This window comes from Batrachochytrium dendrobatidis, assembly GCF_000203795.2.
Source record: "Batrachochytrium dendrobatidis JAM81 unplaced genomic scaffold BATDEscaffold_17, whole genome shotgun sequence".
NCBI classification, from domain to species: domain Eukaryota; kingdom Fungi; phylum Chytridiomycota; class Chytridiomycetes; order Rhizophydiales; genus Batrachochytrium; species Batrachochytrium dendrobatidis.
In genome coordinates this window covers 355,744-378,993 of record NW_006281115.1, presented here as the reverse complement: position 1 = coordinate 378,993, position 23,250 = coordinate 355,744, and the positions used below count along the sequence as shown (strand labels likewise).

General features: G+C 40.0%; 7 protein-coding genes across 7 annotated transcripts; 3 read left to right on the top strand and 4 right to left on the bottom strand.

The window, feature by feature from the left end:
- Positions 1–144: 144 nt before the first annotated feature.
- Positions 145–1,330, bottom strand: BATDEDRAFT_36215 (uncharacterized protein; the record flags this gene model as incomplete). Its single annotated transcript, XM_006682598.1, has 2 exons — positions 145–1,094; positions 1,137–1,330. 2 exons carry the CDS (start codon positions 1,328–1,330, stop codon positions 182–184), a joined length of 1,107 nt encoding a protein of 368 aa, XP_006682661.1. The 3' UTR covers positions 145–181.
- A 338-nt stretch (positions 1,331–1,668) lies between these two features.
- On the top strand, positions 1,669–3,107 carry BATDEDRAFT_36214 (uncharacterized protein). Its single transcript, XM_006682597.1, has 5 exons — positions 1,669–1,757; positions 1,841–1,938; positions 1,998–2,268; positions 2,337–2,521; positions 2,587–3,107. Exons 1-5 carry the CDS (start codon positions 1,688–1,690, stop codon positions 3,070–3,072), a joined length of 1,110 nt encoding a protein of 369 aa, XP_006682660.1. The 5' UTR covers positions 1,669–1,687; the 3' UTR covers positions 3,073–3,107.
- An 804-nt stretch (positions 3,108–3,911) lies between these two features.
- BATDEDRAFT_37531 (uncharacterized protein) lies at positions 3,912–4,562 on the bottom strand (the record flags this gene model as incomplete). Its single annotated transcript, XM_006682606.1, has 1 exon — positions 3,912–4,562. A coding segment is annotated over exon 1 (576 nt), but the record flags the coding sequence as incomplete, so codon positions are not given.
- A 1,954-nt stretch (positions 4,563–6,516) lies between these two features.
- On the bottom strand, positions 6,517–10,024 carry BATDEDRAFT_28286 (uncharacterized protein; the record flags this gene model as incomplete). The annotated part of the gene is made up of 4 exons (XM_006682549.1): positions 6,517–7,898; positions 7,995–9,536; positions 9,615–9,682; positions 10,008–10,024. The coding sequence occupies 4 exons, from the start codon at positions 10,022–10,024 to the stop codon at positions 6,517–6,519; spliced, it is 3,009 nt and encodes a 1,002-aa protein (XP_006682612.1).
- Positions 10,025–10,763: 739 nt separating this feature from the next.
- BATDEDRAFT_30881 (ATP phosphoribosyltransferase) lies at positions 10,764–12,244 on the bottom strand (the record flags this gene model as incomplete). The annotated part of the gene is made up of 4 exons (XM_006682579.1): positions 10,764–11,200; positions 11,298–11,364; positions 11,386–11,461; positions 11,853–12,244. 4 exons carry the CDS (start codon positions 12,242–12,244, stop codon positions 10,764–10,766), a joined length of 972 nt encoding a protein of 323 aa, XP_006682642.1.
- Positions 12,245–12,389: 145 nt separating this feature from the next.
- Positions 12,390–15,671, top strand: BATDEDRAFT_92361 (uncharacterized protein). The gene is made up of 10 exons (XM_006682670.1): positions 12,390–12,543; positions 12,910–13,184; positions 13,271–13,392; positions 13,462–13,609; positions 13,687–13,920; positions 14,029–14,535; positions 14,609–14,701; positions 14,776–15,048; positions 15,115–15,456; positions 15,515–15,671. The coding sequence occupies exons 1-10, from the start codon at positions 12,429–12,431 to the stop codon at positions 15,626–15,628; spliced, it is 2,223 nt and encodes a 740-aa protein (XP_006682733.1). The 5' UTR covers positions 12,390–12,428; the 3' UTR covers positions 15,629–15,671.
- Positions 15,672–16,970: 1,299 nt separating this feature from the next.
- Positions 16,971–20,728, top strand: BATDEDRAFT_21013 (uncharacterized protein; the record flags this gene model as incomplete). Its single annotated transcript, XM_006682513.1, has 14 exons — positions 16,971–17,112; positions 17,220–17,268; positions 17,373–17,659; positions 17,740–17,805; positions 17,878–18,060; positions 18,138–18,514; positions 18,589–18,637; positions 18,724–18,849; positions 18,929–19,035; positions 19,106–19,288; positions 19,435–19,608; positions 19,695–19,761; positions 19,857–20,251; positions 20,328–20,728. 14 exons carry the CDS (start codon positions 16,971–16,973, stop codon positions 20,403–20,405), a joined length of 2,283 nt encoding a protein of 760 aa, XP_006682576.1. The 3' UTR covers positions 20,406–20,728.
- Between the last annotated feature and the right edge of the window lie 2,522 nt (positions 20,729–23,250).

The window sequence follows — 23,250 nt, the reverse complement described above, 5'->3', positions numbered from 1 at the left end:
TTTCTAATCGACTGCCTGAGGGAACTCGAATGCTGCAGATTTGAGCGTTCCAAACTCATGTACGAATTTAAAAATATACTAAATGTTTTTACTAATTTGAATCTCAGACAATTCACATCAAAATCACTACTCAAACTTAGTTTTGAAAGGTATCATGGTTATGTGCTGTATTTTGACAAAGTTAGGCATTCCAAGCTCCTTTTTTCGTTTCATCCTCTGTATTCATCAAAGGTCGAGCCTTATCTTGTATAGTTTTTTGAAGATAGTTTTGAGATAGGCCGATTTTTCTGTCCAGAATTTGAGCATCGGTATCTCGAGCCATCAATGTAGCAATCTGGTCTTCCAGGGTAGCTGTTGTGGAGAGGGTATCCAAACCATTGAATACATCATGGAACGAAACCATGCCTCCATCCAAATGACTGATGGTAGCAAGAATTTGACGATCGTCAATCATGCGCACAACATGAGCCTCGGCTTCGAGGGTAGATTCAGATCCAGTCATGACATCCAATTCGTTTAATCCAACGGCTCTGGTAATATCGCCAAGGGAAAGAGTCAGATACGTATCTGTGAGCTTTCTGATTTTTCTACGGACTAGATCTGCTAGACACTGATGCACTAGTCCATTTGTCTTGTCCGTTTCGAATTTACTGGCATATTGAGAGGCTTTTGTGGTAGCACGAGCAAGTGAGTGTGAGCTGTAAGCTGTAGCAAACTCTGCATACTGGAGCGTCAGTGACTTACAGACCCGAGCCACAACAGGAGAGACTGTTTTTGGAAGCAAGAGAGCACCATTAGCAAGCAAAGAGACCAGAATAAACCGTTTGTAAGCTTCGATCTGGATGGCAGAGGGAATGTCGCTAGGAACACCCAGACATAGTTCAAAAAACTGCATGGCACAAGTAAAATGCTTGTTTCCTATATGAATCAAGCCTCCATAGTAATGATACAGCATAAAATCTTGGATACGTATAGGAGCGATTGGAGAGGCCATGTCGGTGATCTCCACCTTTAAAGCTTCATGACCAGCTTTGTAGTTTTTGGACAGCAGACAGTGTTTGAGCAAAAGCACATGCAAGGGAGTCAAATGGACACTATTTATATTAGATTCAGCAGTAAAAGTAGTAGAGTTTAACTTGGTGCAGAGTAGCGAGAAGATACGGATGGCAGCAGGAGGATGACCAGATGAAATAGCACACTGTGAGATCGATTCTCCTAGCTGGACAAGAGCGTGGGAAGCAATTCGTAGCTGCAAAGGATTGAATTCCAAAGCCAGTTTGTATGCAAAGGCAAGCAAGCGACCATAGACTGAGGAAGAAGCAACAGCCATTCTGGCATTCAAGATGCAGACATATGCAAGAGTATGATGGTTTGGTTGTAGTAATTCCAGTGGATCGATGTTCGTTGAGGTATAGGAAGCAAGCGTGATGGTAGAAGCAGAACTCAGAGCTTTATAAACAGCACGCAAGTGCTCGTTTGTTGGGATCTTGCTGATATCTATGAACTCAAGCAGGGCATCCATCAATACTAACAGTTGGTAAACTGCAAGCAAACTGCAAGCAACTCAAATTTGATCGATCAATTCATAAAGAGCGTTCACGTTCTCAACTTCTCGTAAAGTCTGTTTGACTCGTTTTGCTGTTTTGATTTGCATCGTTCTCGACCGTGATGTTGCGTGCTATTCTCTATGGTGCACGAGATTGTCCTGCATATCAACACCATAGTAAACCTACTTCAAGTCTATACTTTTCTACGTGGTGGGTCGTTGGTTTGGCCGTTGGAGGTATCAATCACTCTGTTTGAATTGCTTATTTTGCTAAAAGTCTAACAGCGAGTATAGGTGTTCTTATGCTTGCAACTACTATCCTCTCGTTGCATCTCACCATCATGCACTTTAGATACTATACTAAGCCTCAGTTTCAGCGTCCGATAACTAGGGTATGACCATCGCATTGAACTACTGTCGTTTAATATCATTTTAACTCGTTGAATTGTAGATTCTATTGATGGTCCCATTGTATTCTATATGTTCGTTGCTTTCGTTTTGGTCTGTGAAATGGGCTGTCTATATTAATGTTGTTCGGGATTGCTACGAAGGATTTGTCGTCTACAACTTCTTTACACTTTGTTTAGAGTATCTCGGCCCAACGGAACACGTCCGTTTGCAGGTGCTTGCGACAAAGCAATCTCGCCGATTTCCTCCTCCTGCTTGCTGTTTAACCCACAGTCCCAGCCATTTTTATTTTCTTGGTTTTTGTAAACTAGGAAGTATGTTTTGCCCATCTTTATTCATTGCATTGGATGTAACTGACCATATCTGATACGGATTTATCTAGTTTTGCAATATGTATATATCAGAATTATCACAACGTTGGCCTCCTTGGCCATGGAAATAGGAAAGGTCTACTGTTCTGAATCCATGTCTCCATATTTTGGTCACATGTATACTACAGTCTTCAACTCTATATCTGTCGGATTGGCTATGTTTACGCTGATTTCATTTTATCTACCAATTCGACATGTAAGAATTCCTCAATCTTATTTATTCATTTGTTTTTAAATTGACTTTTTACATCATCAAAATAGGATATATCGCATTACAACCTCGTTGGTCAATTTTTATCCATCAAGTTTGTCATTTTTTTTCAATTCTGGCTTGGGATCACCATTAAGCTTCTTGCAAACAGCGGCACAATTCACGCAACAGATGATTGGACAGTTGGTGAACTGTCCACTCTTATTCAGAGCTTTGTCGTTATTGTTGAAATGATGATTGCTTCTATTCTTCACCTCTGGGCATTCAATTATAAAATATTTGTTCCAGAAGACAAATCGGTAACACCCATTGCTAAAGGAGCCTGGGATAGCTTTTACTGGTTGGATTTATGGCATGATACCATCCGCATATATGGGTTTTTGTATTATACTGTTTTTTTATCTGGATCCCCAAATGGAGAAAATGACTCGCATACATCATCCGCTACTCCTCTATACGAGCGACTATCTATTGAAAGCGAAGCAGACAGTATAGACTCTTTGAATGCTGAGCGTGCTTTTCTTATTAGGGACTAAATGTTATAGTAATAATTAAATGAATGCTTTATTCTAGTTTTGATGAATCGTGCTTTAAAATATCCAGATTACGATGCAAAAAAGAGTCTTCTGAGCGTAAGAGAGAGTTTGATTTTGCTCTGCCTGTAGCAATTCCTTTGGCAACTATGTCTTTTCCATGAACAATTCCAGCGCGCAGTCGTTCAAGTCTAGACGGTGATCCTTTGGGACCCATCTGTGACATATTACCAGCTACTATAGCAGACGAAGTAAGAGTAGGAGCAAAGAGTGTAGCTTTCGATGCATGTCCAGATCCATCTACGCCATTCAAATTGGATCTATTCAAATAAACACGCACTCGTCCATGAATATCCGACACGACCACCACCATCCCATCTGCATCATTTGGTGGTATATCAGCACCATCATTTGATATGGCAGCAGTGGTAGAAAAACTTGATTGGGTAGAATCGTTGGGAATTTGATCAGCACAATTGTTAAGCGAAGCCGATTTTGAACAAGATTGCATAGGAAGCAGAGTAGCAGACGGATCCAAAGAGTGGTTCAGAGTATGGGTTTGCTTTGCAATCAGTTTTCGTAAGGCTTCAGGTGCAAATATAGCTGCTGTGATGGGAACATCTGAAGGGGTGATTCGCTCCAGTCCTGTACCCTTGGAGCTATCAGCCTGCCACTGTTTCATCCCACCCAGCACTCCAGAAAACTGCAGCTGATTTGACTCGGACGGATCCGTGTCCCAGATAATAACCTGTTTATCTTCCGAAGGACAAATAATAAATCTCCCATCATCAGAAACACCAGCAGCCAAATGACCATGCTTCAACTCAGCCCCATAAAACTTTCTATACAAAGATTTATCTCTTGCATTTAATATCCTCACGTGAGAATCTGTTGATGTTACCAAAAACTTTTCGTCTTGATGGTTGTCGGTAACTTGTGGTGGCAAAGCAACAATTCCCGTGATTTTGACATCCTTGCTGCCTTTCAATGAAGAAGTAGATGCAAGTTGGATTTGTGTATTGTACTTGAGTCCTTCAGATTCATAAAATACACAATCGCCTTGAACGGTTCCAACAATCACAGTGGTGCCGTCACGGTTGAATGCAAGAGCAGATATGGCATTGCGATGAAGCTCGTTCCAATACTTTACTTTTTTTTCGTGAATGGACCATAAGCGCACACGACCGTCCAATGCACCACTTAAAAAATAACGATCGTCGTGTGGATGAAAGCAAACACTTGTGACTATATCTGGATGGTGAAACACGCAGAGAGAATCGGCACAGTTGATATGCCATAGATTCACTGTGCGATCCATTGATGCTGATACAATAAATCCACCTTTAGACCATGAGATGGCTGTGATGGCTTGAGTATGTCCCTTGAACACATGCATTGCTTTCTGTTCAAATATATCCATTGAATACGTAGATGGGGATGCATTATTCGCCAAGTTGGTCGACGATTGGATAGTGCCAGAGTTTGTTTGTAAAAGAGATTGAAAAACTGGCTTGCTAGGTTGATTTGTGCAAGATGGTCTAGGTGTGTTGGGTGCAGAAGCTAGTTCCCGCGCAGAATTGATTGTGATGAATGAATCGGTGCATTTCGAAACGGCGTCGGTCGACTTTCGAGTGCTAGACAACTTTCTACTTTCAAGTGATGATAAAGTTCCTTCACATTGTTGAAAGGATATGTCTGTAGATAAAATATTTTGAGCATAATGCAACTTATTCTCGGCCAATGATGGTGTGATGTGAGTAGAATGAGCAAATTCAAACTCTTGATTTGGTGAAAAAGAATTCAGCTTGATGTCGGTTTCCAAGTTATGATGATTTAAAGAATCGGATATAAATGAAGCTGTACGCCAAATAAAAACAGTTCCATCGTGACTGCCAGCAGCCAGATAGAGCCCGTCATGACTGAATTTTAAAACCCACACAGGCACGGCAGATGAATCTTTATCAAATGCTCTAGAGTTTCCTGTACGGCGTAGTTTAGAAGTACCAGACAAAATATCCAGTTTTTCTGTCTTGTCCTTATGACGAGTAGATTGTAGTGACAAAGGTAGCGAAAGTTGAGCTAGTTTAGACAAGGAAGAAGATTTTATAATACCTTCTGATGCAAGTCCGTGGCATACATCATACCCAGTGGATTGATCAGTTGTATCATCATGTGGTGTAATTGATAGTTCTTGTACCATCATTAAATGAGCAAATGTTGAATCGCCTTTCAAATGACCGCGAACTTTGGGACGAATCTGAGACTGTTCAGATTTTGTACAAGTATTTGAAGGCTGAGATACAACTGTATGGACAGGCAACAAATCTAATCCAGAAGTTGGTGTTGATGAGAAGCTTGACTCGGACATGACAAGCGATGGAGTAGGGAAAAAAATAGACGATTTGAGGTTCAGATGTGGATCGTCAGCGATGGAAGCTTGGTCCTCTGGGTATGATTCTTTAGACATATCACTGCGTATGCTAGATGCACGAGGAAGCGATGTCTGCTGAGTATCTGTGGCCATTGACTCGATAGTACCTTTTGAGTTCTCCCCTTTTTTAAAAATCTTAAAAAAGCTAGTTGACCGATTACGCTTCTTTTCAGACAAATGAGCAATAGCATAGTGAAATGGCGGTGCGTGGGGTCGATGATGTTCAATAAATATCTGACCAGCTGCAAATTTAGTTGATGATTCAGTTGTAGTTGGCTGTACATTCTGGTTTGGATGCAATGGTGTAGATTGCAATGATGCAGTTGCATCTAGATGTGATGTTGGATTAGATGCGCGAGATGGAGGAGTTGGGAGTGGTCGTCGAGGAGAAATGGGAAATGAAGCATTTTCAAATGAAGGACTAGACTCTCTATAGTGGTCAGCTATAGGAGTGTTAGTAGCATTACTTTGTGCTGGAGTATCAGACTCTGATTCTGTAATATTCTCAACATGATTTGCAGTATTCTTGACATTATTATTTGTAGTATTCTCAATATTATTTGCATCCTGAGCAATCCGACGAGCAGCAGAAACCATGGCAGACGACACTTCTCTTTCTCGCATCATATTTGAAGACATAGTGGATGGTAAACGTCTGATAGAAGAGTTGAATGAATAAATACTATCTGTGTCGCTAGTTGTATGCAGTCCTTGTGCAGCTGTTTGCAATCGTTCATGACTAGCATCCATACTGGATTTGGATGATCCAGGAGTAAAGAATACTTGATTAATAGCAGTTCTGTATGGTTTTACTGGAGGAGGGGATGTTGGTGGAGTTGAGCTATTCATCACGATGTTGGATTAACTCGGGTCAAGCTTGCTGCTCGAATAAAATCACAATTTCAATCAACTTTTATTAATAATCGAATCTGACTAATTTATTGAATTCCAGCATCGAATATAAGCTGTTTCTCATTCAAAATAACTAATAAATACAGGCTCAAATCTCCATTCCATCATAGTTGAATATATGATATGGCCTCTTCTGCCCAATCTTCAGCGGCTCCTCCCTTGAGCAAAGTTCCCAGTTTGAATTGATACAATTGTGCCATGGGCCATACTTTGCTAATCCGTTCTAGTGATGGCAGTACCAGTGCATTCATTAGACGAATGATCGATTCCAGATGTGTCGATGGTGTATCCGTGCCATTTACACACGATCTTGCTGCCATGAGTCCTGCTGAGGATATAATATAAATATTTAACGAATGAATGGTCCAACACAATGCAGGTGATGGAGTATCTTCTGGAATCATCTGTTGTTGACAAAACCTGAGTCGTTCCGTATCATAGTTACGATTGCAAAATGGACTCTGTGATGGTGTTGTGGGAGTGTATAACCGTCGAATCATATACGTGAGTGCACGAAAACAAGCCAAAAGAACTTGTTGTGAACTCCATAGTTGTTGTGCTTTGCTCTCATTGGTATCCGAGTAGAGTGTAGTGCTTGTGGTTTTTGGTGGTGTTGATAAACTAAGACGATACAGCTTTACGTGTGAATCTGGTCCTGTCAAAAGTGGAAGATGCAAGTATGAAAATGCAGACAAAAAAGTCATCAAACACTCTACAATATAGATGTTATACGTCCAGTCATGGTAGTGATCCAGCACTGATGGATGAACACCGCGTGCAAACGACTCTAGAGATGGAAAAGCTCGAAACCGATCAGGGAATTCATTGTACCATTCTAACAGTGAATTATGTAATGCAGCAATATCGCCCGTATCCAGTTTAGATGAAACGGATGGTGTTTCCATTGGTTTGGAAATCGGATTTGTTGATGGATGACAAAACTCCACTGCAGGACATGTCATGTGCGATCGAACATATCTCATGATGCGGCGCATAATAAATGTAAGGTGTATAAGCGATTCAAACTCTCCAGTGACTGAATTAATCAACATGGATGTACGACTCATTTCAGTCACGTCATCAAACATAACGGCAAGTGGTGTTCCCTCCCAAATAGTGTTCTCTGCAAGTTTTCCAAGTTGAGAAAAGGTTTGACGAGTATTATCAGGAACTTTGAGATAGGGTAAAAGATCTGCATATCCAAATGCTGCAACAAGTCCCGGATAGTCGCCTTCGTCAATGCCTGATTGGTATCCACTAGCCATGGCACAATATGTATCCAAGATTAGACATGATCCCCACAAAACCCGGCGGTCAAATTTGTCAGCAGGCAAAAGTTTTTGAATCGTGGGTTTTGTAGTAACCATGCGAGGAACAGATATTACTAGCGAATCAACAGTTAGTGGATGTTTACGCTTGACAGATTCATTATGTAGCAAGCTTGCTTCGTAAATTTTTGCCTTTTGTGCAAGTCGATAGGCATCGGCTACCAACAAATAATAAAATAAATCACTTGTATCAGGTTCTGTTTTTCAATCATTCTACAAGAAAAAACAGATATACTTTAAATGATTTAGCTTACCAACAAGCTGCATAGAATCACCGCCATCTCCAAGACCAAACGAGATTGTAGCCAAAATCAGCATGGTACGGACCGCATCACAATCATCCAATGGCTCAACAGGTGTGCCATCTTCTGAAGTAGGATTTTTAGTAGGATCTACACCATCCAAATGAGTAGACCCTGCAGGTGAAATGGCTGCATTCAATGCCTTTCGCGACCGTATGATGTACATGCGAGCAATACGAATGCGAATTTCGCTTTTGTTTTGTGGATCAAGCGTAATTTTCTGTTGTGGTCCAAGCAGAGTAGTAAACAGCTCTGGATGGGACGAGTAAAACACGCCTGTTGCAATCAGAGAATCCCTTAGTGTATTGGGTAGTCGTACCATAGATGATTGCGGTAGCGTGATGATTGCAGATTGGGATTTGGACAAGGGCACGACCAAGTTGTAGTGAAGACCAAGCATGAGAAGGTGCGTTTCAAGTTCAAGAATTGAATTCTGTTGCTGGACAGATGTATCTAAAAATGGAAAATTATTAAAAGGTAGCTCTGGGCCAAAAGTACCATTGAATACACACGGAAATGGGTCAAGAATGGAAGGATAGGCTAGCGAAGAGTATAGATTTGAATTGTTTAGGTAGAAATTATCAAGTTCAATGACACCGGGAGGAACTTGAAGTTGCATCATTGCTTGATGGTTTAAACCCAAAGTGGAGTCATTGGTAGCCCATTGAAGCGCGGCTGGCTGAAGCATACTATCGTTTCCTTCACCCAGCAAAATGATTGATTTTTGCTGATTTTTCTGTGGTGGTCTTAAACCACCAAATCCAAGGATATCTTCAAGCTCATTCATTACCCCACTATCATAACCGATTTTGTTAAAAGTGCTTGAAGCAGTGGTCGGTATTGAGCATGTGGACACTTTGGCATTTAAAAGTGTGTTGGGTGTTGAATCAGCAGGGGTTGTAGAATGCGATAAAACTACAGACTGTAATGGAAGCGTTAGAAATGAGGTTGGAATGCGCGATTGATTCATAAGAGCAGAATCCGTTACAGGGAAACTCTGTAGTGACACAAGTCCAGTATTCAAGCCAGTTTTAGGAGAAGGCAGCGTGGATTGTCCTGAAGAGATATCTATAGAGTGCATATTCTGTAATCTGATCGACTCCTCACTTGGACTAGAGTCGGTGGTAAGAAGATTTGTAGTGTCCATTACTTCGTACAGATCCAAAACACGCTGCTGAATAGGTTTCTTGCGTGATTTAATAGCTGGTGGATTCAAATTGGTTTGTTCGACTGCATCGACAACAACCGAGTCGGACACTAATTTAGGCGATCCTTGAGTCAATGGAGAGTCCACTAGAGGATTGAGGATGCTCTCCAAACGTTCCAATCTTTGAAGCATTCGATCTTTGTAGCCTGGTCTAGGACCTCGTTTCTTTGCTTCTATTTTATATGTACAGATTGGATTTCCATCCTCGTCACGAGTGATTGATTTTAAACAGTTGGTACAATACGGCTGTAATCCATCACACTTTCGCTTGCGTACTCGACATCCATCTACTCATTATTTCACATTGAATTAAAAACAAAAATCCAGTATTGAAATTGCATACAACTCAAAACAGTCGAGCCTACCACATGCTCTCGATCCTTTTGTTTTACCAGTATCAAACTCGTCCAATTTAATGTCATTGCTCTGAGACCTATATCATCTCATACATGTTAGATATTCTACCCATTATCAAAAGAGAATTATAGTGATGTTTTGGAATGAATGCAAGCTATTCAGGACCTGCTCATTGCAGCTTGAAATATTGATAAATCGGTTTGAGTTTATAATAGAACATCAAGCACTCGTAAAGCAAGGCAATCTTCAGAAGCCTACGATACACAAATAGTGGTTGAACAGGATGGGAGATTAAGGGATCGAGTGTCTATTGATCAGTGATGTCTATAAGATGAGTATATCCAGTACATGAATGACTGGTACCGATCCAATGGATAGACAATACCAGTACAGTGTCAGACCTCAATACAAGAGCCATTGATCTGCTGGTTTCATCCTCGACTTACATTCAGTAGTGCGCGGAGAAACACAATTCTCCGGATTTTGTTTCTGTTGAATTTCAATTTCAAGGGCTGTTCAATCCCATCAGATAGAAACTCGACTTTTCAAATCCAACTACAAAATGCATTTGTTGAAAACCACATTTCAGCCATATTCACGCAAAGCGGAGCACTCTTGCTGTGATCAGTTCTTGCTTTGAAACAGTGATCAAATATTGATTGCTTCAATTCACACCCAATTCTTTTAAACACTATAATGCAATCAAGCTATAGTTTTAAATGTGTCCCTTTCACTTTTGGCATAGCCATACAATCTCCACGTTTGCTCTTGTAAAAAAATACTGAATGTTTACATCTCTGTTCCAATACATTCTACATCCCTGATATCTTTTCAATCTCCAACTTCTCAAAATATTGCATGATCGCATGGAAACAACTGTTGTATTCCTGAAATGTTTTGTTGGATTAGAGCGCGAACGTATCTGATATTAGAATAGTTTCAATAAAAAATCGATTCCCAACAAAGAATATTTAACTATTGTTTATTCCAGAGCAAAATAGAAGCTCCAACTGCAAGATAAATACAGAAATGTGTTTCAGTTTACGTGAATACGGCTGTAATAATAATAATCGAGGTGTTTAGTTTAACCATGAGAAATCAATGACCAAATTAACCAAGACAGCTTAATTCCATAAGGCAGGATTGATCAAGCTGGTTTAATACACTCCAGACTCCTCTTTACTGAGAGTACACACACTCTGGTCTGCTACACGACAATTGTGAATATCAAGAATTAAAATATCCTCGGCACCAATAGAGGTCAGCTCATCCATACAGTCAACAACATTCGATTTAAGCACCATGACAGAGATGGCAATCCATTCAGTATCTTCAAGAGGACTGACAGAAGGTGCCTTTTTTCCAGGAGTAATTTTAAAGGCATCTGCCATACTAGCTCTACGGATATTGTAAGTGCAAAGAACATATCGCTCAGCATCAATAACACCACGTAGCCGACGACAAATCTTTTGGACCAACTGATCATTGTCGTGCTTTCTGGGATTGGAGATCAATACGGCTTGGGATTTTAGAATAGTGCCAATAGACTTTAGCTTGGCAGCGCGCATGGTTTCACCCGACTCGACAAGATCAACTGGTTATAACAGTCCACAAATAATGGTGCAACAGCATTAGTCAACTACAGTTCTATGAGTACTGTGGATATAAAATACAAGGTCAATCTAGTTTACCAATAGCATCAGCAACACCAAGAGCACATGCAGTTTCAACAGAACCACCAATATATGTCACAATAGTCTTGGAAGCCTTGGAAAATACTGGGTGGAAGATATCCTCGATCAACAGCGTGACGGTCTCTTCATGGTTAAATCCATTTTCTCGAGCAGTAAAATATCTACATGTATTACAAAAAATTGGTGAGATGCGGTCCACAGCCATGTGTCAATATCCAAAAGGTAAATGCTTGTGCTTTTCAATCTGCACTGGACAGGATGGTCTAAAAAAAGCTTTGCTTTGACATTTAGGGATATTTTGGCTCGATACCAACTAAGCAGGCTAAACTACTCAGCAATCAAAGAAATAACTACTTGACAGGCTCAAGTAGCAACTCGAGTGAGTTCAAGTGGAAAAACCTCGAAAGAATAGCGGATAGAAGGTTCCGACATTGAGTCCATTCATCTGCAGGTTATTCGCATGCCAATGAATTTTTGGCAGCAATTAAGCTGGATTCAAAGCATCGCAAAATTCACCCGTCGTATTAAAATAAAATATCAGACAAAAAGTACCTCTTGACAACGTTTTCAAAACTAGTAGCAACTCGCTTGCCAATAAGATCATCAATGGATTGGATACTGCCATCTTCTGGGACTTGAACAGAGAGAGAGCATTTTCCAAAACCGAGTTCGAGCAATTCATCTGCAACGGTACCGTTTTCAACAACCATGTCTTTTCCAGTGAGACCAATGTCGACGTTTCCTTGACCAACAAACATAGCAATGTCATTGGCAGGCAGAAACACTAATGCCAATGGTAGATTAGTGGAAAGAGCAATATCTAGACGATGGGCACGAGAGAACTGAATATCAGCACCGTCTAGAAGACGCAAGCAACGTTCAGCAAGACGACCCTTTTTAGGGATCGCAAACAAGAGTCTATCTTTGAGCTGATCAGAATCCATTTTGAATGTTGTTGGAGGATGAAATGGTTAATGGATGAAGCTTTCATGTCAAGAAATTTACAATTTGAATTGTATTAGTCACGTGATACAACAGACAGTAAGACACGTGAGTCTGCGACCATGGAAATCAAATCAATCGAATAGATTTATCCAGTCATTGCCAGTCTGCAGTTGCCATTCCACCATGCTGTCCAGAATACAGATTCATCGTCGCTCACACTCGGCTGTTTCTTTCTTGTCTACGCCCATTTCTAAATCTGCTCAAATCAGTCGTACTCCTTTACTTGTTAGATTCAATGGTGTGTTTTCGCCTCATTCGCCTCATTCAACTCTGTATTTCTAGTCTGCATAATCAGCTCTTTAATCTATTGCTTAGATCATTGAACTTTTGTTAATGTCTGTTGAATTGAGTGTTGCAATTCATTCATACCAATGATCAATTGTGTTGTATTCAAACACTGTCATGAGACCTTGGCGTATTGTAAATGAATTTGATTCGTGATGAAAATACTGTTTGCTTGATATATCATGATGTAGCCCTTTGCATTCATTATTCTTCTAGTATGGGCTTTGTTTAGTCATGATCATCACTATTTCAGTCTAGCATCACAATATTGCATTTTCAGATCAAGATGCTTACTGAGATATTTCTATTTTTAAATTAGGAACTCAATCTGCTATTCTTGGCAAGGCTGACATTTCAGAATCGCCTCTTTTTGACAAGATCTTGATTGCCAATCGAGGTGAAATTGCATGTAGAGTTATGCGCACCGCTAAACGTCTGGGCATCAAAACCGTTGCGGTCTTTTCTGAGCCAGATCGTAATTCCATGCACGTTCAAATGGCTGATGAGGCTTACTGTATTGGTCCTGCTGCATCTTCCGAGTCATATCTTCGTACAGACAAGATCTTGGATATTGCCAAGCGCAGTCAAAGCTTGGTAAGTTTAGTTGGTCTAGTATAAACAGTTGGCTTATCGACAATAAACTTTTTGCATTTGCAAATATATCCAATCATCAAAACAAGGCCATTCATCCTGGATATGGATTTCTTTCTGAAAATGCTGGATTTGCTGATGCTGTTGCCTCGTCTGGCCTCTCTTTTATTGGTCCTCCTGCACAAGCCATTATTGACATGGGATCCAAAAGGTATTTTACATTGCGTACCGATCGATTTGTGACACATTCATCAAAAACCATCTAAACTTTAAATTACAGTGCATCCAAATACATTATGCAAGATGCCAAAGTCCCTGTTGTACCTGGCTACCACGGTGAAAATCAAGATCCTGCTTATTTGAAATCAGAGGCAGACAAAATGGGTTATCCGGTGTTGATTAAAGCTGTAAAAGGCGGCGGTGGCAAAGTATGTCTTTTATCAGTTTGCTATTCTTTACGAGATGGACCAACATTTTTTGAAACTATACTTTTTAATAATCTCAGGGTATGCGTATTGTTCAATCTGCCGACGAGTTTTACGAAATGCTCGAGTCTTCCAAACGCGAGGGTCTCAAATCATTTAGTGATGACAAGGTTCTAGTGGAAAAGTACATTACCCGACCTCGTCATGTTGAAGTTCAAGTATTTGCCGACAAGTATGGAAATGCTGTGTATCTGTTTGAAAGAGATTGCAGTGTTCAGAGACGTCACCAAAAGATTCTTGAAGAAGCTCCAGCTGTGAGTTTTGATGCTAGTTTTCTATTGAATTTAAACCGTGTAGCATGTCTGTTTGATTTTATGGTTGTGTATTTGCCTTGTATCACTTTCTAATATGTTGATGTTTAGCCTGGTTTGTCATCTGAGCTTCGTGAATCTTTGGGAACAAAAGCTGTTGCTGCAGCCAAGGCTGTCAATTATGTCGGTGCAGGTACTGTCGAGTTTATTCTGGACACTGATACCAACGAGTTTTATTTTATGGAAATGAACACTCGTCTACAAGTCGAGCATCCCATTACAGAAATGGTCACTGGCACAGATCTAGTTGAATGGCAATTGCGTGTTGCTGCTGGACGTCCACTTCCCAAGATGCAACACGAACTACAGTTGAACGGACATGCTTTTGAAGCACGTATTTATGCAGAAAATCCTGATAAAGACTTTTTGCCTGACACTGGAAAGCTGATTCATCTTCGCACCCCCAAGACTTCTGATAAGCTTCGTGTTGAAACTGGTGTTCGTCAAGGAGATGAAGTCAGTGTTCATTATGATCCTATGATTTCCAAGCTAGTTGTGCACTCTGAGGATCGTACAGAAGCTTTACGTGTTTTACGCAAGGCACTTGGTGAATTTGAAGTGAGCAGTGATTTGTGAGCCTATTTTATACACGGTTTCAATTGGAGTTTTTATTAATCTGTTGAACTATTAGGTTGTTGGGCCACATACCAACATTGAGTTTATCAAAAGTCTTGCTTCTCATCCCGCCTTTATTGCTGGAGATGTAGAGACTGGTTTTATTCAGGTGAGTTCTATTTTAAGATTGAAGTATGTACGAAATCTTGTAGACCAACCATCTACGCTTTGATGGATTTACAGAAACACAAGGACACCTTGTTCAAGCCAAAAGGACCTGCAGAACATTTAGTTCTTGCTCATGCGGCCTTGTTTTTAGCTGGACGAGAGAAACAGGCACAAGCTGATTATTCAGCATCAGCCAAGAGTGAGCCTGAATCTCCATGGGCCAAACTTTCTGGTTTGCGTCTTAATGGTGTTTCATCTCGAGACTTTACCTTTTTAGAAAACAAGGAAGACAAGCAAAACATCAGCGTGACTATGGAGACTCTTGGTGGAAATACTCATGCTATCAAGGCAAGTTTATATTATTTTTTAAAAACCGAGTCAACACATGTCTAAATTATTAAAGTCAACGTATAGATTGTTGACTGCGCTGGAGCTGCTCATCAAGTTGGTATGTGCCAAATTGTAACCATGACCGAGCACAATGGATCATTTGATCTTGTATCTGATATTGGTGAGCGTCGGATTAGTGCTCGTGTTGTTCAACCTGACGAGGAGACATTGCATGTATTTGTAGATGGTACTCGCCATGTGGTTTATATTCCACTTCCAGCATACCGTCAAAATGAGAGTAACGAAGGTGGTCATGGCAGTGTTGTAACACCTATGCCGTGCAAGATCTCACAGGTGATGGTTAAAGTGGGCGAAACTGTCAAGGCAGGTCAACCCCTCATGATTCTGGAAGCCATGAAGATGGAGGTATGTATATAATTTATTATACTTTGAATGGTTTAGTTTCTGATATCTGTTTGAATAGCATGTGATCAAGTCTCCAATTGACGGAGTGATTCAACGCATCATGTTTAAAGAAGGCGATCTTGTTGGGGACGGAAAACGACTGATTGCGTTTGAGGAAACTGCTTCTGAATAGTAGTTGTGATGGTTCAAATAAATCTGTTTGTTTTTTATATCATAAACAAGCCATGATTTAACTAAAAAACAATAAGTTGGTATGCGATGTTTTCAGACATGAACTGTAAAGTCATTCACTTGACGTATTTGTGGATTAAAAATTGTAAATCAACTCAAACCAATCTTCAAGTTTACAAACAAATCATTTATATTTAAAAATGCTGTTTGATTCAATCAAAATGATTTCAATACAATTCAGTTCAAGTGTTTGTCTGTTCTCATTCTTTTTGTCAATTCTGATTCAAATTCATAATTTTGACACGAATTAACGATTATTTTATACTTTCTTGCAGTTTCATTTTACGTGAATAACAGTTGAAAGTTTGACATTGAACTCATCACAAGTTTATTAATTGTTGGCATTCATGTCAGATTCTTATTGTTGTAAAAATGTGCCAGGAGATACATGCCAAAAGTGTTCCTCTGAGTATCGTGATGTCAACTCAGACTCGGCTGTTGCACAGAATACTGACTCTCTTCAGTATAACCAGACCGTATACTCCCAGGACATTCAACCACTTATCGGGAGCTTCCCGATCCAAAATAAAGTTAGTCTTGAGAGTAATGAATTGCATAGTCATACTAGCTCTGCTTCTAAGCAGCAGCTTGGTCAGCAAAACCTTCGATTATTACAACAGCCATGCAATGCTCCAAGTCCTACAGACTCATCCAGTTCACCATATAACAACTATTCTTATCCACCACCTCAAACTTTGAGTTCTCCTGGACAACATGTAGATAGGTTGCAGTATTCAACCAATCCAAACATACTGCAAACACCATCACAGCAACGTCCTACAATTGTTGTAGGATTACCTTATACTGGTCATCAGACTAAACTGACTCCTCCAATGACGCAGGTAAGATCAAATGGCATGTCATTGTAGTATTTTAATTTCTTTTCATCTCGAGCAAATCATACAATTTGTGTTGAATTAAAACTATGTTCATGTACTCTGGCACTCTTGTTTAGTTTTTCATTTTACGTGAATAGGCATAAAACTAATATTTTTATTGTAAATTCATATACAATTCATTAGTTTCCAAATACTCTACCAGGCTCGAGTCCTAGCGATATGGCCGAAATTCAATCATTTAATATCCGATATCGTAATGCCAGTACAGATTTATCTGATCAGGATGGTTTCAAATCTACTCTTTTTGAGCATCCCATCAGTGTAACTGAAAATTGTTCCACCACAGATTATATTGGAGATGTTTATACTTCGCATGATACCGTTCATGATGATCTCAACTTAAACTACAACTATCCCCCAGCACAGCAGTATGTTCCGCGTCGTATGGGTGAAACCTTGTTTCGTTACAAGACAGTCAAAACTATTCCGCTGACTTCTTCTGGAAATTTTGTTGTCGAGGTGCCTGTTCCTGAAAAAGTCATGAATGCAAGCAGGCATTCTGGTCGTGAATTCTCTCATCTCAGATGTACATATTTTTGTTCATGTGACTGTTGCCATTGATGTCATGCCATTTCATTCCATCAAATCATCCATCGCTTACTTGCTACTATATTTTTTTGTGAAAATACCTAGACACCGCTGTTGTTGGAGATCCAAATGAGTTTTATGAGCGTGGCTATTAGTAAGCTTACTTGTTTGAGCTTTAAGTTGATATATTATTACTGTTTTTTCAATTATTTACTTGATAATAATACGTTGATTCTACTGAAAACCCACCTTATATAGTCTTCGTCAAGCAGAAGATGATCGTGCTACAGAAATATTTATTGTCGTGACAATGTACAATGAAGACGAAAGACTTTTTCTCAACACATGGAAGAGTCTTTGTCGAAATATTAATCATCTTTGTCGCAAAACTAATTCTACTGTCTGGGGAGTAGATGGATGGAAAAAAGTTGTAATTTGCATCGTGTCTGATGGTCGTTCCAAAATCCATCAAAAAACGTTGGCTACACTTGGAGTGCTTGGAGTATACCAAGAAGGACTGATTAAAACATCAATTAATGATCAAGGTAAGTAAAAGTTTTGCATTATTACAAAAGTGCTTGTTTTTAACTAAACAATTGTGTATTTTCATTTGTCCCATCAATAGAGGTTTCAGCGCATGTTTTCGAATATACCTCGTGTGTTGCTTTTGATAGTCAGATGAATATCAAAAGTATGTTTGGTTTTTAAATGCGTATATACCAGCAGTATTGTTAATCCACTTTGAAATTCCAATTTATGTTAGAGCACAATGCATCCAACGTTCCTATTCAAGTTCTTTTTTGTCTTAAAGAAAAAAATGCAAAAAAGATTAATAGCCACCGCTGGTTTTTTAATGCATTTGGAAAAATACTCAATCCAAATATCTGCGTTCTTATTGATGTTGGCACCAAGCCAACGGATAAATCTATTTATTATTTATGGCGAGGTTTGTTGATGTATGTTTTGATTGCTGTGGTGAACAAAACCCTGATTATAACCATGTTTGATTTTTTGTGTATTTAGAATTTGATCTTAATCCCAACGTTGCTGGAGCATGTGGAGAGATTTATGCCGAACAAGGCGTTTGCTCTTCTAAACTATTTAATCCGCTTGTTGCGGCACAAAATTTTGAGTACAAGATGAGCAATATCCTAGATAAACCGCTCGAATCTGTGTTTGGGTTCATTAGTGTGCTACCTGGCGCCTTTTCTGCCTACCGTTATCGAGCTTTACAAAATCGTGGTGATGGTGTTGGACCATTAGAAAAATATTTCATTGGTGAGAAAATGCATGGTGGTCCGAATCTCACAATGGCAAACATGTATCTTGCCGAGGATCGTATCCTGTGTTTTGAACTAGTCACTAAGCGTGACGAAGCATGGATTTTAAGATATGTCAAGGTACATTAAGTTGCATTGATGTGATTTTAAGTGGTTGTACCAAGCCAACGCATTTGCTTTTGCAAAATATATAGTGCGCCAAGGCCGAAACTGATGTCCCTGATTCTGTTCCCGAGTATATTTGTAAGCCACACATCGTATCATCCAAAAGTTGTTTTAATTAGAAATGATTCAAAACTGACTTTTGTGGTACTGATATTATCGTAAAGCGCAGCGTCGTCGGTGGTTGAATGGATCGTTTTTTGCTGGCTTGCATGCCATCATCCATTTTTATCAAGTTTTTCGATCTGGTCATTCATTTGGACGAAAATTGGTTCTCCTACTCCAGACTTTATGTAAGCATTATTATTAGCCCATCATTAGTAGTTTTTTAAAACATTGGCATTTTATACTCAATCATTTTGTGTTGCGTAGATAATGTGGTGAATTTAGTTTTTAGCTGGTTTTCCCTGTCCAATTTTTTCTTGACCTTTTGTAAGTATATTATACAATCAATCTTACATGGTGTGAAGCATTGTTTTGTTGCCATTATACTTATATTTTTCACGCCTTGATAATTCAGATTTCCTTTCTGTTGGAGTTGTACAACAGTTGGAAACCGATCCATTTTTTGGGTTTGGCGTAGGAATGTTTATTACTCTCAGACAGCTTTACCTGTTTGCACTTGTGATGATATTTATTGCATCGCTTGGAAACAGGCCACAAGGGTTTCGCATTCTTTATATTGGATGCTTTGCATTGTTTGCTCTCATTATGGCAACACTACTATATATGGTGAGTGAGCCGTTTATTGTGAATGACTATTGAATTGGTGAATTATTATCGGTAAAATTGACTATAGCGGGGCCAATCAAGTTGGATTAACATAGTTTGCTTTTATATGAGCCTAGTCTGGATTTACTATCCATTTAGCAATCGAGTCGGCAATTGCTCGCGCGACGGTTGCCGATCAAAACGGGACTAGAGCTACCAGTGTGCTCAATCTTGCAAACTTGTTGCTTGAGCGTGCATTCCGCGATCTCGTTCTTTCACTGCTTACCACTTACGGCGTATACATTATTGCGTCCATTGTATATCTTGACCCTTGGCACATGGTAAAGCTTTAAACATGAAAATTTGATGCTGCATTGAATGTTGAGAATAAGAATAGCTAACTCGGACTGTCATGGTGGAATATTAGTTGACATGCTTTATTCAGTATTTATTGCTTTTGCCATCATTTGTAAATATTCTCATGGTATATGCATGTAAGTAAATCCGTATTAAAGGGTCAGACTGGTTTGATTTGTCGATCGGTTTTTAAAAATATGTCAACATTCTGTTTTACTAACTATAATCATAGTTTGTAATTTGCATGATGTGTCGTGGGGAACCAAGGGTGATAATAAGCCAACTGAACCTCCAGCTGCTGTACACACACAAAAAACTGAAGCAGGAAAGCAAGTCGTGACAGTTGATCTTCCAGTCAACCAACAAGATATAGATGCCAACTACAATATGTTTCTCAAGGAACTCAAGCCTAAACCAGACGATACTGCTCAGCGGCGCAGAAAACAAAACCGAAACATGCTGGACCAAGAGGATTATTTCAGAGCATACCGTACAAAAGTTGTTTTGTTTTGGCTATTGTCTAATGTGGCGATTTTGGCCGTGTTTACTACTTCACAGATTGCTATTCAGATTGGGATTGATACGACCAATCCAAAATCATTTAACCCGTTCTTGACTTTTATTTTGGTGAGCTTTGAATGTTTTAATGCATCAATGACTCATGTATTTACTGAATGCTAAACTTGACTGTTTCTACTTATAGTGGAGCGTGGCAGGACTTTCCATGATTCGTTTCATTGGAAGTATGGCATATATTTGTTGTCAAAACCGACGATGGTAAACTAAAAACTGGTATGAAGCCAAAAACAATTTTAGATTTTACTAGCACATTCAAGTAAAAAGGAAACACCGAAAACAATCATTTCTATAGTGGTTTGGCATGTCTAATTCTTAAACTCTTGCGCACGGATGGATTCAAATCGCCTTTAGTATTCAAATCGACCTCGGCGACAGTATTGTCCTGTTGAGTTGACTCTTGTTTTTGGATCAATGAAGATTTTCGCTTCTAGATTACAGTTTTAGATACAAAAGAAACAAGTCGGTCAGGTTTACAGATGAATGAACAAGTAAATTTAAAAATTAATAAACTGGCCAAGCAACACTACCTTGCGAGCATTAGTATTCATTGGTACAGTAGTGGAGGCAGATGTTAAAACTAAATCAGTCATACTGGTATCCATTCCATTGTTTGCATTGATCAGAGACTCAGACTTTAGTTTTGATTGACCCACATTATCATGTTCAAGGGAGTGACGGGATTTTGAACGCCGTTTACTAGCTGCAGAATGGGTGGTCAAGTTAGTCTTAGCAGGCGGGTTTTGGCGACGTGATTTCCCACTCAACGTAGCAGCATTGCCCTCTGTCGCCAATCCTCTTGTAAGCGAGCGTCGACTACTACCACGATTCGACTGATTCGACTCGGCACGACCAGTCAGTAAAGCATCAGACGTAGTGGCTCGAGAATGTTCACGAATAGGTCGTGTCCGCGTTCCTCCTTGCTTGACATTTTTTGATTTTAAAATGCGAGTAGACATTGAAGTGGCTTTAGAAGGTGGTAATCTCACTTCAATAGTAACCGCTTGCATTGAAGGAATAATTTTCTTGAACGAGTTTTTTGTCAACTCGGACAGATCCATCTCGTCTTTTATCGATTCGGGCAAATCCATCTCGTCTTTTATCGACTCGGGCAGATCCATCTCGTCTTTTGTCGATTCGGGCAGATCCATACTATCTTCTGTCAACTCGGACAGATCCATACTACCTTCTGTCGGCTCAGGCAGATCCATATTATCTTCTGTTGATTCGGGCAGTTCCATCTCGTCTTTTGTCGATTCGGGCAAATCCATCTCGTCTTTTATCGACTCGGGCAAATCCATCTCGTCTTTTGTCGATTCGGGCAGATCCATACTATCTTTTGTCGACTCGGTCAGATTCATCTTGTTTTTTGTCGGTTTGGATAGATTCGCCTTGGTTTTTTTTTGATTTACACGGAAATTTGGATGAGTAGTACTTTTGCCATCATCTGCGTTTGACGACGCGCTGACTTCAGACGACTGGGGAGCATCAGCAGCAGAAACTTTAGCTATAGTACTACCCATTTGTCCAGAAGCTAAACCCTGACTCCAATTGGGTGGTGCAACACGCCTTCCAGATCGGGTAAAATGTATTGCACTTTCTGTCCGTGCTAGTTCCTTTTGCGCTTCAAGTTTTTTTCTTGCAGCTTGTGCTGCAGCTGTTTCTTCTTGGTAGACAATTGTTTCAGTGATTTCTGATATGATTTGGGTACACCATTCATGAAAGTGTGATAGAGTGGCAATGGAGTGGCAGGCATTGAGCTGGTCTGAAGTAAGATGGTCGAGTTTAGATTCTGCAAACCATCGCATAAGCTGGCTTTTCATGGCTTGAATATCAAATGATTCGTTTATATCTACATCAGAATCCTTCATTGCGCTGTTTCTGCACAATGAAATAAGCTCATTGAATACATGTCGTGCAGCTCCTCCAAAATAATCAGTAAAAGAGGTGGCCAGCACAGATTCTTGCGGGGACCCTCTGTCCATCACATTGGATATATGCATCACCCTGTCACTCGTATCTGTTGTGAATGGCAACGGTGCACCAGTGACATCACGAATCCAAACACCAAAGGACACGACAGCAGCAGCAACCTTGTCAAATGTCGCTCGTGAATAATGGGTAAAGTCCTCTTCAACTCCATAAGACGGAGGAAGTCCCATGCTGGAAAATCTATTCAGCAAAGTGCTTCGAAGTGCTCGCTCTCTGAATCCTCGATTGCAAAGTGTCGTTAAAAAAGAGTAGATATCAGCGAGTGAAGTAAAATACGACCAGCCGGTTGATGCTTCAGCTATCAAGCTTGGATCATTGTCTTCATGTGCTGAAAAATCATGCTCGACAAGAATCCCAAAGTTGGCCATTTTAGGTTGTGCTGAAGCAATTGAAGTTGAAGAAGAATCAAAGTGCTCTAAAGAAGTTGTCGTTTCAGTTCCAGTTATATGATTAAAGGGTACGCTGTTTACTGCATCCAAAGTTGCGTCACCCCCCTCAACCACAACCCACCAATACGCACTACCATATCGATCTACACCCAACAACACATCACCCGATCCTTTGGACACATTGACAATAGAGGCAACGCGACGCCTGTCATGGCTATTGAGTGTTTCAAGTCGATTCAATTTTTCCATATGTCGATCCAGATTGTCAATATGTGCATTGTACATTTTTTGCAAGTCCATCAGTTCTTCTTTGAGTTTAGTCACATATTCACGATCATTTTCTGATTTGACCAAAGCATGCTTGCGAGAAGATGCTCGGCTAGAGGAATTGGTAGACAAGGCGGGTGCAGCTGTTGAAACAGGGTGTTCAGGAAGTGGTTTTGCAGAGTCTTCAGAAACAGCACTAGGGTTGGAAATATTTGCTGGCACTGAGTAATCGGCAGCTGTATCGTTTGGAGCAACCAATGTATTCACTGGACCCAAATCCATAGTTTCTGATACTGGTTCTGGAGCAGTGCCACGTTCCAATTCCTTAGTTTTGAATTCAATTTTTAAATCCACCGCACTCATTTCTACTTTGAGCTGCTTACATTGGTCTCTGTACTGATG

Bases quoted from the DNA above. Each gene is read 5' to 3' on its own strand.
- BATDEDRAFT_36214 (XM_006682597.1), top strand. From the start codon at position 1,688: ATGGTGCACGAGATTGTCCTGCATATCAACACCATAGTAAACCTACTT. The intron at 1,758-1,840 runs GTGGGTCGTTGG...CAGCGAGTATAG, and splicing joins AGTCTATACTTTTCTACGTG to GTGTTCTTATGCTTGCAACT. The intron at 1,939-1,997 runs GTATGACCATCG...GTTGAATTGTAG, and splicing joins TTCAGCGTCCGATAACTAGG to ATTCTATTGATGGTCCCATT.
- BATDEDRAFT_92361 (XM_006682670.1), top strand. From the start codon at position 12,429: ATGCTGTCCAGAATACAGATTCATCGTCGCTCACACTCGGCTGTTTCT. The intron at 13,185-13,270 runs GTAAGTTTAGTT...CATCAAAACAAG, and splicing joins CCAAGCGCAGTCAAAGCTTG to GCCATTCATCCTGGATATGG. The intron at 15,049-15,114 runs GCAAGTTTATAT...GTCAACGTATAG, and splicing joins GAAATACTCATGCTATCAAG to ATTGTTGACTGCGCTGGAGC.